At 47.0% G+C, this 12,500-nt stretch overlaps 1 protein-coding gene across 5 annotated transcripts in view; it reads right to left on the reverse strand.

Moving 5' to 3' along the window:
- Cow (Proteoglycan Cow) overlaps window positions 1-511 on the reverse strand; it is a 927,057-nt gene extending 926,546 nt beyond the window's left edge. For all 5 annotated transcript variants that reach the window (XM_076187845.1, XM_076187844.1, XM_076187842.1 and 2 more), the window contains exon 1: window positions 218-511. In XM_076187845.1, coding sequence (XP_076043960.1) covers window positions 218-328 — 111 coding nt within the window. In that variant the 5' untranslated portion in view covers window positions 329-511. The remainder of the gene's footprint in view (window positions 1-217) is intronic.
- Between the last annotated feature and the right edge of the window lie 11,989 nt (window positions 512-12,500).

Here is a 12,500-nt window from a genome sequence, read left to right on the forward strand (position 1 = left end):
ACACATCAGCTTGACAAGGTTCTACGTCGTTAGTTTCTCGTGTGTAAAAGATCCCGACCTTTTCCTGACGTTCTAAGGTCGGCCACAACTGCCCCTGTTTGGACTAGCCGAGCTCTCTTCCCCTCCCCTTCCCCAAAAACCCAGCTCTCCGAAAGCTTTTGGTACAGTTCTCGAGCTTTCGAAGACTTGTACTAGGTTCCTGAAGCTTGTTACTCACCTCTTCAAACTCGAAGTCCTCTTGGTAACCATCTCTTCTCTTGGTGTGGATAGACTCAGCCCCCAAGAGGCCAAACACTCCCACCAGCACACATACCATCTGCACCCTCATTTTGGCTCCCCGCGACACACCAACACAACACCAACACCACCAGGAGCCGGAGATCGGCCGAGAACGGAGAAGACGAACAGAGAAAAAAAAATCACACAAATATTATTGCAAATCTGAAGAAGAGACGAGGATAGCCTGTCTGCTTGTCGACTCGCTCACGCACACTGAGTCGACCACTGGGGTGAAGAGTGGCAAAGGAGGGGGAGCCAGTGGAGGTGGCACAAGAGTGGGAGGAGGAGGAGGAGGAGGAGGAGGAGGAGGAGGAGGAGGAGGAGGAGGAGGAGGAGGAGGAGGAGGAGGAGGAGGAGGAGGAGGAGGAGGAGGAGGAGGAGGAGGAGGAGGAGAATGGGTGGAGAAAGAGAAGAGAGAGAGAGAGAAGGGGTTGGGAGAGGAGTTGGAGGAGGGATGGAGGGTTGTGGTGGGAAGGTAGCGGAGTATTGTTGGAGAAGCCTGCATGGCGAACGAGGGGTCTAGAAGTTATTACAGTTCTTAATTCGAAACCGGGAACTATGGAGGCCGTGGTGGAGAGAAGTCGAACCACATCGACGGTAAGCACGGGAAACTGCAGCGGTAATTCCTGACAGACCCGGTGATGGTAAATGCAGACACAGGGACTGGCAGCCAATGCAGACATACTGGCGGCAAGGGAGCCACGCCAGCGACAAACAGAGACGCGATGTCGGGAAATACAGACACGGAGGCGGCAAGGGAAAGGGGGACGGCAAAGGGGAAGGAGGGGCGATGGCAAGACTGGACATGGCAAGACTGGACATGGCAAGAGCGAAAGAACTCGATGGCAACGGTGGCAAGCAAGGACTGGAAGGCGACAGAAACAAACGACGAGGACACAACAAATAGCAATGGTGATAAAACTCTGATAGGGAGGGAGTGGGCAAGGGAGGGGGAGGGAGAGAGAAGGAGGGGGAGTGGGAGGGAGAGAGAAGGAGGGAGGGTGGTAGGAAGAGGAGGAGGGAGAGGGAGAAAACCAGAGAGGCAGAGGGTACGGGGGAGAGAGAAAGGGAAAACATACATACATACATCCACCCATACATATATACATATACATATATACATATATATATATATGTGTGTGCGTGTGTGTGTGTGGAGAGAGAGAGAGAGAGAGAGAGAGAGAGAGAGAGAGAGAGAGAGAGAGAGAGAGAGAGAGAGAGAGAGAGAGAAGGAGAGAGAGAAGGAGAGAGAGAACATTTTACATAAAAGACTGTCGGATATGGGAATAAAACAAGTGAGTAGGTGTACAAAGATTGTTAAAAATCACGCGGAAGTGAAAGGAAAAGGAAGAGGAGGAGGAGGAGGAGAAAGAAGAAGAAGAGGGGGAGAAAGAGGAAGGAGAGGAGAAAAAGAGGAGGTTGATGAGTAAAAAGGGGAGAGGGAGGAGGAGGGAAATGAGGAGAAAGAAGAGGAGGGAGAGGAGGAGAAAGAGGAGGGGAGGAGAAAGGAGAGGAGAAGAGGGAAGAGAAGTGTGAATAAAGAATTGAGGAAGATCTGGCCAAAGACCTAAATAGAAAAGATGTGAACGAGGAGGAGCAAAAGGAGGAGGAAGAGGAAGAAGACAAGGAGGAGGAGGAGGTGGAGGAAGTGAAGGAGAATGAGGAGGGGAAGAGAAGTGGAAGAAAAGGAGGAAGTGTAAGAAGAGTAAGAAAAGTAGATAGGAAAGGGTGAAAAAAGAGAAGGAAGAGGAGAAGAAGGAAGAGTAGGAGGAGGAAGAGGAGGGAAAGAACGTGATGTCCGAGGAGGAGGAGGAGGAGGAGGAGGAGGACGAAGAGAGGGAGAGGTTGTCGATTATGAGGAGGAGGAAGAGTAGGAAGATGATGTGGGGGAGGAGGGCACTGAGGCATAGAAAGAGAAGGAGAAGGACGTAGATAGAGAGAGAAGGAAGAGAAGGATATTGAGGAGAAGAGAAGGATGTGGAGGAGGAGGAGGATATTGTGGAGGAGGAGGAGGCGGAGGAGAAGGATGTGGAGGAGGAGGAGGAGGAAAAGAGCGTTGAGGAGGACGAGAAAGAGGAAGAGGAGATCGTGGAGGAGAAGGAGGAGGTGGAGGAGGAGGAGGAGGAGGAGGAAGAGAAAATGGAGGAGGACACGGATGACCATGAAGCGAAGGAGGAAGATGTAAGAGGAGGAAGTAAATTAAGAGGAGGGGAATAACATGGACGAGGACGAGGAGGAGGAGGAGGAAAAGGATGGGGAGGAGTATGAAGTGGAGGAGGAAGACGTAGAAGGAGGAATTGGATAAAGAGGAGGAGGAGGACAAGAAGGAAGGCATGGTTGAGAAGGATAAAAACGTGGTGGAGGAGGAAGACATGGAGGAGGAGGAGGAGGAGAAGGAGGAGGAGGAGGAGGAGGAGGAGGAGGAGGAGAAGGAGGAGGAGGAGGAGGAGAAGGAGGAGGAGGAGGTCATGAAGGAGGCTATTGAAGAGGAGGATAAGTATGTAGACGTGGAGGAGTAAGGGAGGGGCATGGAGAAGGAAGAGAGGGGTGTGGAGGAAGAGGAAGAGGAAGAGGAGGAGAAGAAGGAGGAGGAAGAAGAGGAGGAGGAGGAGGAAGTGGAGAGAAAACGGAGTCGCTGAAAGTATATACAGAGGGCGAGAGGGAGAGGGAGAGGGAGAGGGAGAGGGAGAGAGAGAGGGAGAGGGAGAGGGAGAGAGAGGGGGAGAGGGAGAGATGGGAGGACAAAGGGGATGAGGAGGAGTGCGGGGAGAAGTACGAGAAGAAGTTCAAGGAGGACGTGGAGGAGGAGAGCACGGAAGAGGAGAACAGGAAGGAAGATAGCGAGGAGGAGAAGAGGAGTAGGAGGAGGGAGGGGAGGAGGTGTAGCGGTTCTAGGGCATGGAAGAGAATGTGGTGAAGGGAAGCGTGAGGAAGAGAACGTGGAGGAGGAGGAGGAGGAGGAGAGGAGGTGGTGGTGGAGGCGAAGGAGGAGGAAGTGGAGGAAAAGGACGTGGAGGTTTATGATGTGGTGGAGAAGGAGGACGTGGAGGAGGAGGAGGAGGGTATGGAGGAGGAGGAGGGTATGGAGGAGGAGGGGGATGTGGTGAAGGAGGAGGAAGTGGAGGAGGAGGAGGAGGAGGAGGAGGAGGAGGGTATGGAGGAGGAGGGGGATGTGGTGAAGGAGGAGGAAGTGGAGGAGGAGGAGGACGACGTGAAGGAGGAAGATGACGTGGAGGAGGAGGACGTGATGGAGGAAGAAGAGGAGGAAGAACAGGCGGAGGAAGAGGACGTGGAGGCGGAGGAAGAGGACGTGGAGGCGGAGGAAGAAGAAGGAGGAAGAAGGAGGAGGAGGAGGAGGAGGAGGAGGAGGAGGAGGAGGAGGAAAAGGACGTGGAGGCGGAGGAAAAGGACGTGGAGGCGGAGGAAAAGGACGTGGAGGCGGAGGAAGAGGAGGAGGAGGAGGAGAAGGAGGACGTGGAGGAGGAGGAGGAGGACGTGGAGGAGGAGGGAGGAGGAAGAGGGAGGAGGAGGAGGAGGCGGAGGAAGAGGAGGAGGAGGAGGAGGAGGAGGAGGAGGAGGAGGAGGAGGAGGAGGTGGGAGAGGAGGAGGAGGAGGAGGAGGAGGAGGAGGAGGAGGAGGAGGAGGAGCCCTTGTGCGCGGTATTGATCTTGGCGTGGTGTGCAGGCAGGACGGAAAGTCTCGGCACATAGCACCCGGCTCCTCGTCAGTCCGGTCCGACAGCCAGGCACACCCCAGAACTCTCCCTGCTAATCTGGGGTTCCTCTCTCTCCCTCTCCCTCCCCTCCCGTTTCCCTCTGCCTTGTCTCCCACCTCGCCTTCCCCCTGGTCTGGTCTGTCTTCTCCAAAGGGTCCCATGCGCCTCTGCTCAGGAATGGTGTGTCTGCTTTGTGTTCTTCATTTTTTTTTTTTTTTTTTTTGGGGGGGGAGAGGGGTCTTGGCACTCCTGGTGTTGTGAAACGTCCTTGTGTCGGTTCCTCTCATCATTTTCTACTTTATCCAGTCTCCTTTCTCGTATACACTTAACCCAGTCATTACTCTCTTTATCCTCCCTGTACACTCTCCCCTCTCCCATCTTCTCCCTCTTCTTTTATTTTAAGAAACTTAATCGTCTTTGGCCTCTGCCCCGGTTCCAGCTTTGTTTTGTGTGCTGACGATGTTCTTCGGCAACGCCGAAACGTCTCCTCTTTCCCCCATGTTTTTAAGAAACTTAATCGTCTCTGGCCTCTGCCCTGGTTCCAGCTTTTGTTTTGTGTGCTGACGATGTTCTTCGGCAACGCCGAAACGTCTCCTCTTTCCCCCATGTTTTTAAGAAACTTAATCGTCTTTGGCCTCTGCCCTGGTTCCAGCTTTGTTTTGTGTGCTGACGATATTCTTCGGCAACGCCGAAACGTCTCCTCTTTTGCTCACGATTCATCTTCACGTAGAGCCCCCTTCCCCCCCCCCCATGTCCTTCGACTTTAATTGCAATATCTGTTTGCTCTTCGTTGTCCCTCCTCTTTTCCTCTCTTTCTCATCACTCGTTTTCTCCTTCCTACCTCTCTAACCTTATTTTTGTCCACTGCATTTCTCTCTAACTTTGTTCTTCTTTCTTCTCTTTTTCTCTTTCTCAATGGCTTCACTCTTTCTGCTATCTTTTTTTTTAATCTCTCTCTTCACCATGTCCTGTTCTACTTTGAAATGTGTTAGCTTTTTTTTCACCTCTTCCCTCTCTTTTGCTCTTCTTTTCTCTTCTCCTCTTCAACCTTCCCATCTTCCCATGCCATTTGACGTTGATTACGACATTTGTCTCTCTTTTTCTCTCTCTCTTTTCACCTTCTCCTCTCACTTCTGACTTTTTTCTCTCCTCATATTGTCGTCTTCAATCGCGAGGTTTGTTGGTCTCCTTTATTCTCTCTTTCTTGTTCTCTTTCTTTCTGCAGTATAATCGATTTCTCTTTTTCTATACATTTTTACATTCTCGTCCTCCTTAGGCTCTCTCTCTCTCTCTCTCTCTCTCTCTCTCTCTCTCTCTCTCTCTCTCTCTCTCTCTCTCTCTCTCTCTCTCTCCTATATTCCATCATTTCAATATGCTATCCCCATATAAGGATTTAAATGCATAATTTCCACGCAGTTAAGATTTCAGGGACTTTGATAGTACCCCTACGGATCAGAGGCGCGAAGTATTTTTTCATGATTATTAGGTAAGAGAGGTACTTTGTCGTGAAACAGAGGTAAGATAAAAAAAAATTCAACTGTCGGAGAAAGTAAATGGGTGAAGAATAGAATTAGCTGTATATTTCGACCACTCTTTGATCCTCCTCAGCAGAAGGTAATTCACGCTCAAAGGAGAGTGATAATCACATGAAACTTCCATTATAACCATTTCCTTAAATATTTCACTTAAGCCCCCACTTATCCGATGCTATACCGATCTTAAGGATAGAAACGCTGGTTACTGGCAAAGCAATACATCCTCTACCTTGCCTCTTATGCCTTCTTTCACTTGTCCATCAACTCTCCTCTTTCTTTCTCTTCCATTTTCTCTTAATTCTCTTTACTTAATTTCCTTCTTGCCGCCTCATTAACTTGATCTTTCTCCTCCTCATTCCCCTCCTCCTTCTCTTCTTCTTCCTCCTCCCCCTCCTCCTCCCCTCCTTCTTCTTCTTCTTCTTCTTCTTCTTCTTCTCCCTCTTCTTCTTCTTCTCTTCCCCTCTTCCTCCTTTATCTCCTCCTCCTCCTCTTCTTCTTCCTCCTCCTCCTCCTCCTCTTCCTTCTTCCGTCTCCTCCTCCTCCTCCTCCTTCCTCCTCCTTCTCTTCCTTCTTCCTCCTCCTCCTTCTTCTTCTTCTCCTCCCCTGTTCCTCCTTTTTCCCCTCCTCCACTCCCTCCACCTCCTGTCAAGAGTTGATTCTTTAATAAGTTTCTGCCTTTCCCAGCTTCCTCTTCTTCCTCATTTCCATGAATTACGACTCTGTATCTCGTTATTATATTTTATCTAATTTCATTTCACATTCTATCTTATACAGCATTCAGTTACTTGTGCCTGTTTCGTTCTCCGTACTATCTTCTAATTGTGTTTTATCATTCTTAAACTCTCTTTAATATATATTTTTTTCCCCTTTGTAATATCTTTGATTACTCTATCACTGGGCTCTTATTTTCATTTTTTTTTCTTATTTTCTTTTATAAATGTTTTATCAATTCCTCCCCGACTTTTATTTCTTATTTGACTTTTTCTACCTTCTCCTACTTACTTCCTCAATTACACTAAAACTTATTCATGTCACTTATTTTAATATTATAATCTATTCTCTTATGTTTCCCTCTCTCCCCTCCTTTATTTCTTCTCATTTATTTTCTCTCTTTACCCTCTTTATTTGCCTCTACTTATTTTCCTCTCTCTCTCATACCCTCTCTTCATCCCTCCTTACCTCACTCTCTTATTCTCTCTCTTCCCCCTCTCTCTCCCTCCATCCATCTCTTCCTATCTCTCTTCTCCTCTTTTCCCCTCTGTCCCTCCCTCTTTTCCTCTCTCCCTCCCTCCCTCTCTTCCTCCCTCCCTCCCTCTATCTCTTCCTCTCTCCCTTTCTCCCTATCTCTTTCCCTCCCTAAAATCCTCTCTCTCTCTCTCCCTCATTCTCTTCCTCTTTCCCGTCCTCAAATCATCTCTCTCTTTCTTTCTCTTCCCCTCTCTCTCTCTACCTCTCTCTCTTCCTCTTCCCGCACTCAAATCCTCTCTTTCTCTCTCTTCCCCTCTTTCTCTCCCTATCTCTCTTCCTCTTTCCCTCCCTCTCTCTCTCCCTCTCTCTATCCCTATCTATTTCTCTACCTCTATCTTTCTCTTTCATTCTTTCTCTATCTCTTTCTCGCTGCCTGTCTATCTCTCTCTCTCTCTCTCCTGACATCTCATCTATTTATTGCTCTATTTCCTCTTCTCTCTTCCCCCCTCCCTCCCTCCCTCTCTCTCTCTCTCTCTCTCTCTCTCTCTCTCTCTCTCTCTCTCTCTCTCTCTCTCTCTCTCTCTCTCTCTCTCTCTCGTTATTATCCCCCCTTTCACAGCTGATTGGCCCCACGTATTTCAAATTCTTACTACTTACTACTTAACTTTTGGACTACTCTGTACGTTAATATTTCACGTCGTGGAGCCTAATGGCTGGATTAATATTCTCAATGGGGCTTAATTTGTGGCTCAATGCTTTCGCCTACTTGTGTTATAGCACTCCGTACCCCTAGCGTGATGATGATATAATTTTCTTTGTTAGGTTCCACCGGCCGATTTTATTCACAAAAAGGAAACATTTCCCTTATTTGAAACAAATAAGGACATGGTAGTTATTTATACTATTTACTTTTGTTAAAAATTATTTTGTTCTGAATGTTTTGATACTCTGATCCCTCGATTCGTTATCGTCCATTTTTTTTTTTTTTTTTTTCCCTCTTTCTTCCAATTTCTAGCCTAGGCTGTTCCGTCGCCCATCCCAACGTTCCCTCTCCTACGTCACTTCCGTTCTCGCCTATTTTCATTACCCTCATATCTGCTCGCTCGGAAGCACTTTGTCCTCTGCCTACCTGAACCTATTTTACGTCTAAACTCATTTGGGACAACACTTAACTTTCCTCCCTTTGCTAGACGCTTACCTCTGATCTCATGCTTCTGTGTACTTTCAAAACACTTTTTCCTTTTTTCTTTTCTTATCATTCACGTGACCTACTAGCTCCTAACCCCGTTACCTAATCCCCTAAACCTCCTAGACTTTTTTTTCTTAAACTTCGTACTAGATTTCATTATTCTTCGCCCAATTTGACTCCTTTGCTTGTCGCCTCATCTGTCCACGAATTCCTTTGCTTTTCATCCAACTCCTTTGACGTGCTTGTGACGTCATGTCGCCACATCGTCTCGCTAAAAGCAAGACCCTGATGACCTATGCCCTTCCTCTTTCCCTCCTCCTCTTCTTCCTCCTCTTTCTTTCCTTCTCTTCCTCTTCCCTCCGGATTTGTGTACCTCTTCCTCCTCCCCCTTCTCTATTCTCTTCACAATTCACTCTACTTCTCTCTCTTTTTGACTCCATTTCTTTGTTTGCTGAAGATAGATCTGATTCTATCACGTTTTCCACCCTCTACGTCGACGTCTATTTCCTACTCTACGTCCTCCCCTTCCCCTCCTCTCGTCTCTTCAATTCCGTCCTGACCTTTATCCTCCTCCTCTCCCCCAATCTCACCCTTCTCCCCAACCCGTTAACTCTTCTGTGTTGTTCCACTCGTTACCTCCTCCTCCTCCTCCTCCCGCTCCTGATCCTCCTCCTCTTCCTCCTCCTCCTCCTTCCCTCTTCCTCCCGCTCCTCCTCCTCCTACTCATTTTCTCTCTACACTTTCTCCTTCTCCTCCACTTTCTTTTCTTCTTCCTATTACCTCTTGCCCTCCTCCTCCTCCTCCTCTGTCCCTTCATCATTCGTCTCTTCCTCTTACTTCTCCTCCTTCTACACCTTCTCTTCCTCCTTCTACTCCATGGCCTACTCCCCCTCCTCGCTCTCCTCTTTCTCCTCCTCCTCCTCCTCCTTTTCCTTATCCATGACCTCTTCCACCTACTCCTACATTTTCTCTTCCTCTTCGTCCTCCTCCTCGTCGTCCTCCTCCTCTTCGTCCTCCTCTTCATCCTCTTCCTCTATCTTCCTGACCTCTTCTTCCTACTCCTATAACTTCTTTTCCAACTCTTAATCCTTCACATCCTCCTCCTCCTTTCCCTTCTCAAAATCGTTTATTTTCATCATTTCCTTTATTTCCTTATTTCCATCTGACCTACTCTTGTCACATTTCTGGATTCTCCTTTATGCCTTTCTTCCTTATTTCCTTCGTTCTTGTCTCCTTTCACGATCTCCTGGCCTTATACGTTCCTCACAATGCGTTCGTCTTTTGTCTTCTTTTTCTTTACTGCACTGTTCCGTCTCTCAGTTGCTGTCGTCTGTCTTCTCATTTCCTTTACCTCCTCTCATCTCCTCCTCCTCTCATTTTCCTCCTCCATAGTCTCTCATGCATTTCCTCTTTTTTCATTTCTCCTTTCTCCTCTTCTACTTTCCTCACTTCCATGTTCGAATCTCACTTTTGATATGTTTTATCCTTCTCTTAATGTTATTCCTCATCCTCCTTTACCTCTTCCTTCTCCTCCACATCTCTTCTTCTCTTTATCTTCCTTCCCTCCTTCCTTCCTCATGTTCTTTCGGCCATATTGTCTCTTTCCGCCTCTTCCTCGTTTCCCACTTTCTCTCCTTCGCATTGGGACTACTTCTGCTTCTTAGGCCGGCCACACACGTACAGTTTAAACTGACAGTTGCAACTGTTCAGTTATAGCTGCCAGTTGAAACTGCACGTGTGTGGGTATCTCAGTGATACTGATATACCCGCACACGTGCATTTTAAACTGACAGTTGCAACTGTTCAGTTATAGCTGTCAGTTTAAACTGCACGTGTGTGGGTATCTCAGTGATTCTCATATACCCACACACGTGCATTTTAAACTGACAGTTACAACTGTTCAGTTATAGCTGTCAGTTTAAACTGCACGTGTGTGGGTATCTCAGTGATTCTCATATACCCACACACGTGCAGTTTAAACTGACAGTTGCAACTGTTCAGTTATAACTGTCAGTTGAAACTGCACGTGTGTGGGTATCTCAGTGATACTGATATACCCGCACACGTGCATTTTAAACTGACAGTTGCAACTGTTCAGTTATAGCTGTCAGTTTAAACTGCACGTGTGTGGGTATCTCAGTGATTCTCATATACCCACACACGTGCATTTTAAACTGACAGTTACAACTGTTCAGTCATAGCTGTCAGTTTAAACTGCACGTGTGTGGGTATCTCAGTGATTCTCATATACCCACACACGTGCAGTTTAAACTGACAGTTGCAACTGTTCAGTTATAGCTGTCAGTTGAAACTGCACGTGTGTGGGTATCTCAGTGATACTGATATACCCGCACACGTGCATTTTAAACTGACAGTTGCAACTGTTCAGTTATAGCTGTCAGTTTAAACTGCACGTGTGTGGGTATCTCAGTGATTCTCATATACCCACACACGTGCAGTTTAAACTGACAGTTGCAACTGTTCAGTTATAACTGTCAGTTGAAACTGCACGTGTGTGGGTATCTCAGTGATACTGATATACCCACACACGTGCAGTTTAAACTGACAGTTGCAACTGTTCAGTTATAACTGTCAGTTTAAACTGCACGTGTGTGGGTATCTCAGTGATTCTCGTATACCCACACACGTGCAGTTTAAACTGACAGTTGCAACTGTTCAGTTATAACTGTCAGTTGAAACTGCACGTGTGTGGGTATCTCAGTGATACTGATATACCCACACACGTGCAGTTTAAACTGACAGTTATAACTGAACAGTTATAACTGTCAGTTGAAACTGTACGCGTGTGGGTATTTGTGATACTCATATACCCACACACGTGCAGTTTCAAGTGACAGTTATAACTGAACAGTTATAACTGTCAGTTGACACTGAACGTGTGTGGGTATCTCAGTGATACTCATATACCCACACACGTGCAGTTTCAACCGACAATTATAACTGAGCAGTTATAACTGTCAGTTTAAACTGAACGTGTGTGGGCGGCCTAACTCTCACTTCTCCGTTTGAGGTTCTCCTACGTCTGTGTCTTCTTCTTCGTTCCTTTAATCCTTTCCCTCAATTCCTTTTCTTCTTCTTCCTTACTCTCTTCGTTCCACTTCCTCCTTATCGAAATCCTTCTCCTCTATTTTCATTCCATTACGTTCTCTTTATCATCACTTCGCACGCAGCCTCTTTTGTCTGTTTATTCTTTCCCTATCAAACAATTTATCCTATTACTTCCATATATAGAAAGGAGAGAGAGAGAAAACGAGACAGGAGGGAGAGAAAATAAGAGAAAATGAGAGAGAATGAGAGAAAGAGAATGAGGGAGAGAGAGGGAGAGAGAGAGAGAGAGAGAGAGAGAGAGAGAGAGAGAGAGAGAGAATGGACAGAGAATGAGAGAGAGAGAGAGAGAGAGAGAGAGAGAGAGAGAGAGAGAGAGAGAGAGAGAGAGAGAGAGAGAGAGAGAGAGAGAGAGAGAGAGAGAGAGAGAGAGAGAGAGAGAGAGAGAGAGAGAGAGAGAGAGAGAGAGAGAGAGAGAGAGAACAGAGATCAATCCTAGCCACAAGCTCACTTAGAACCACCGAATCACAAACCAAATACCCCTTGGGCAATCTAGACGAGTTACATCTATTTCCTGTAAAAGGATATGCCTCGGCCAATACAGTCTTCTGCACTTAATTCTAGAACGTTCTTCTAACTGCGGCGTCGCTGTCTCAGCCCTCGACAAAAACTCAACTCTTTACTTAAACTTTAGTTCGAAAACTCTTCTTTGAACTCTTCGGACGCTTTTCTCCTTCAACTCTCCTCACACCCGAACGTTAAGCAGCACCAGCACTCTTTGTACCTCGTGCTAAAAGCCACCCAAAGCGATTCTATCCATCTAAGGGCATCCACCTTATCCATTCGTAAAGATAAACCAATTTTAATTAAACCGGAAACAAGTCTTTGGTTCTTTCAGACACTATTGCAATTGTGACCGGACGATTCCCTTCAACCCAGGAAGGCCTCTCCTTTGTATTTAATCCATTAGCAATTGGCAGACGATTTTAGTCAACAGATGCCACGACTGCGTATTTTGTACATTTCATTCTGGGTAAGCCGGATGGCTCTATTCAGCAGAGAGTGTGGCAGTGGTGGTGATGGTGGTGGTGATGGTGGTGGTGATGGTGGTGGTGATGGTGGTGGTGATGGTGGCGAAGGTTTTGAAGATTATGGTGATGATGATGGTGGTGGTGATGTTTGTGGTGGTGGTGGTTGTGGCGATGGTAGTATTAGTGATGGTTGTGGTGGTGGTAGTGGTGGTATTGGTATTGTTTTTCGTGGTTGTGGTGGTGGAAGAGGTGGTGTTGGTACTGGTATTAGTGATGGTGGTGGCTGTGATGGTAGTATCGTCGACGGGGGCGGTGATGGTAACATGTCGGACCGAAGCGGTCTGAAACGATTACAAAGAATTACAAAGGCGGAGCATGCCGACAGGAGACCTTTTGGTCCATATCTAGGTCGGATGCGAAAAAAATCATAATAATAAATGAATAAATAGAAACTATAATAATGTAAATAACAAATAAAATACATAAATAAATGCATA

This window comes from Oratosquilla oratoria, chromosome 7 (assembly GCF_046742065.1).
Source record: "Oratosquilla oratoria isolate Oo_2021 chromosome 7, ASM4674206v1, whole genome shotgun sequence".
In the NCBI taxonomy this organism is placed as follows: Eukaryota; Metazoa; Arthropoda; class Malacostraca; order Stomatopoda; family Squillidae; genus Oratosquilla; species Oratosquilla oratoria.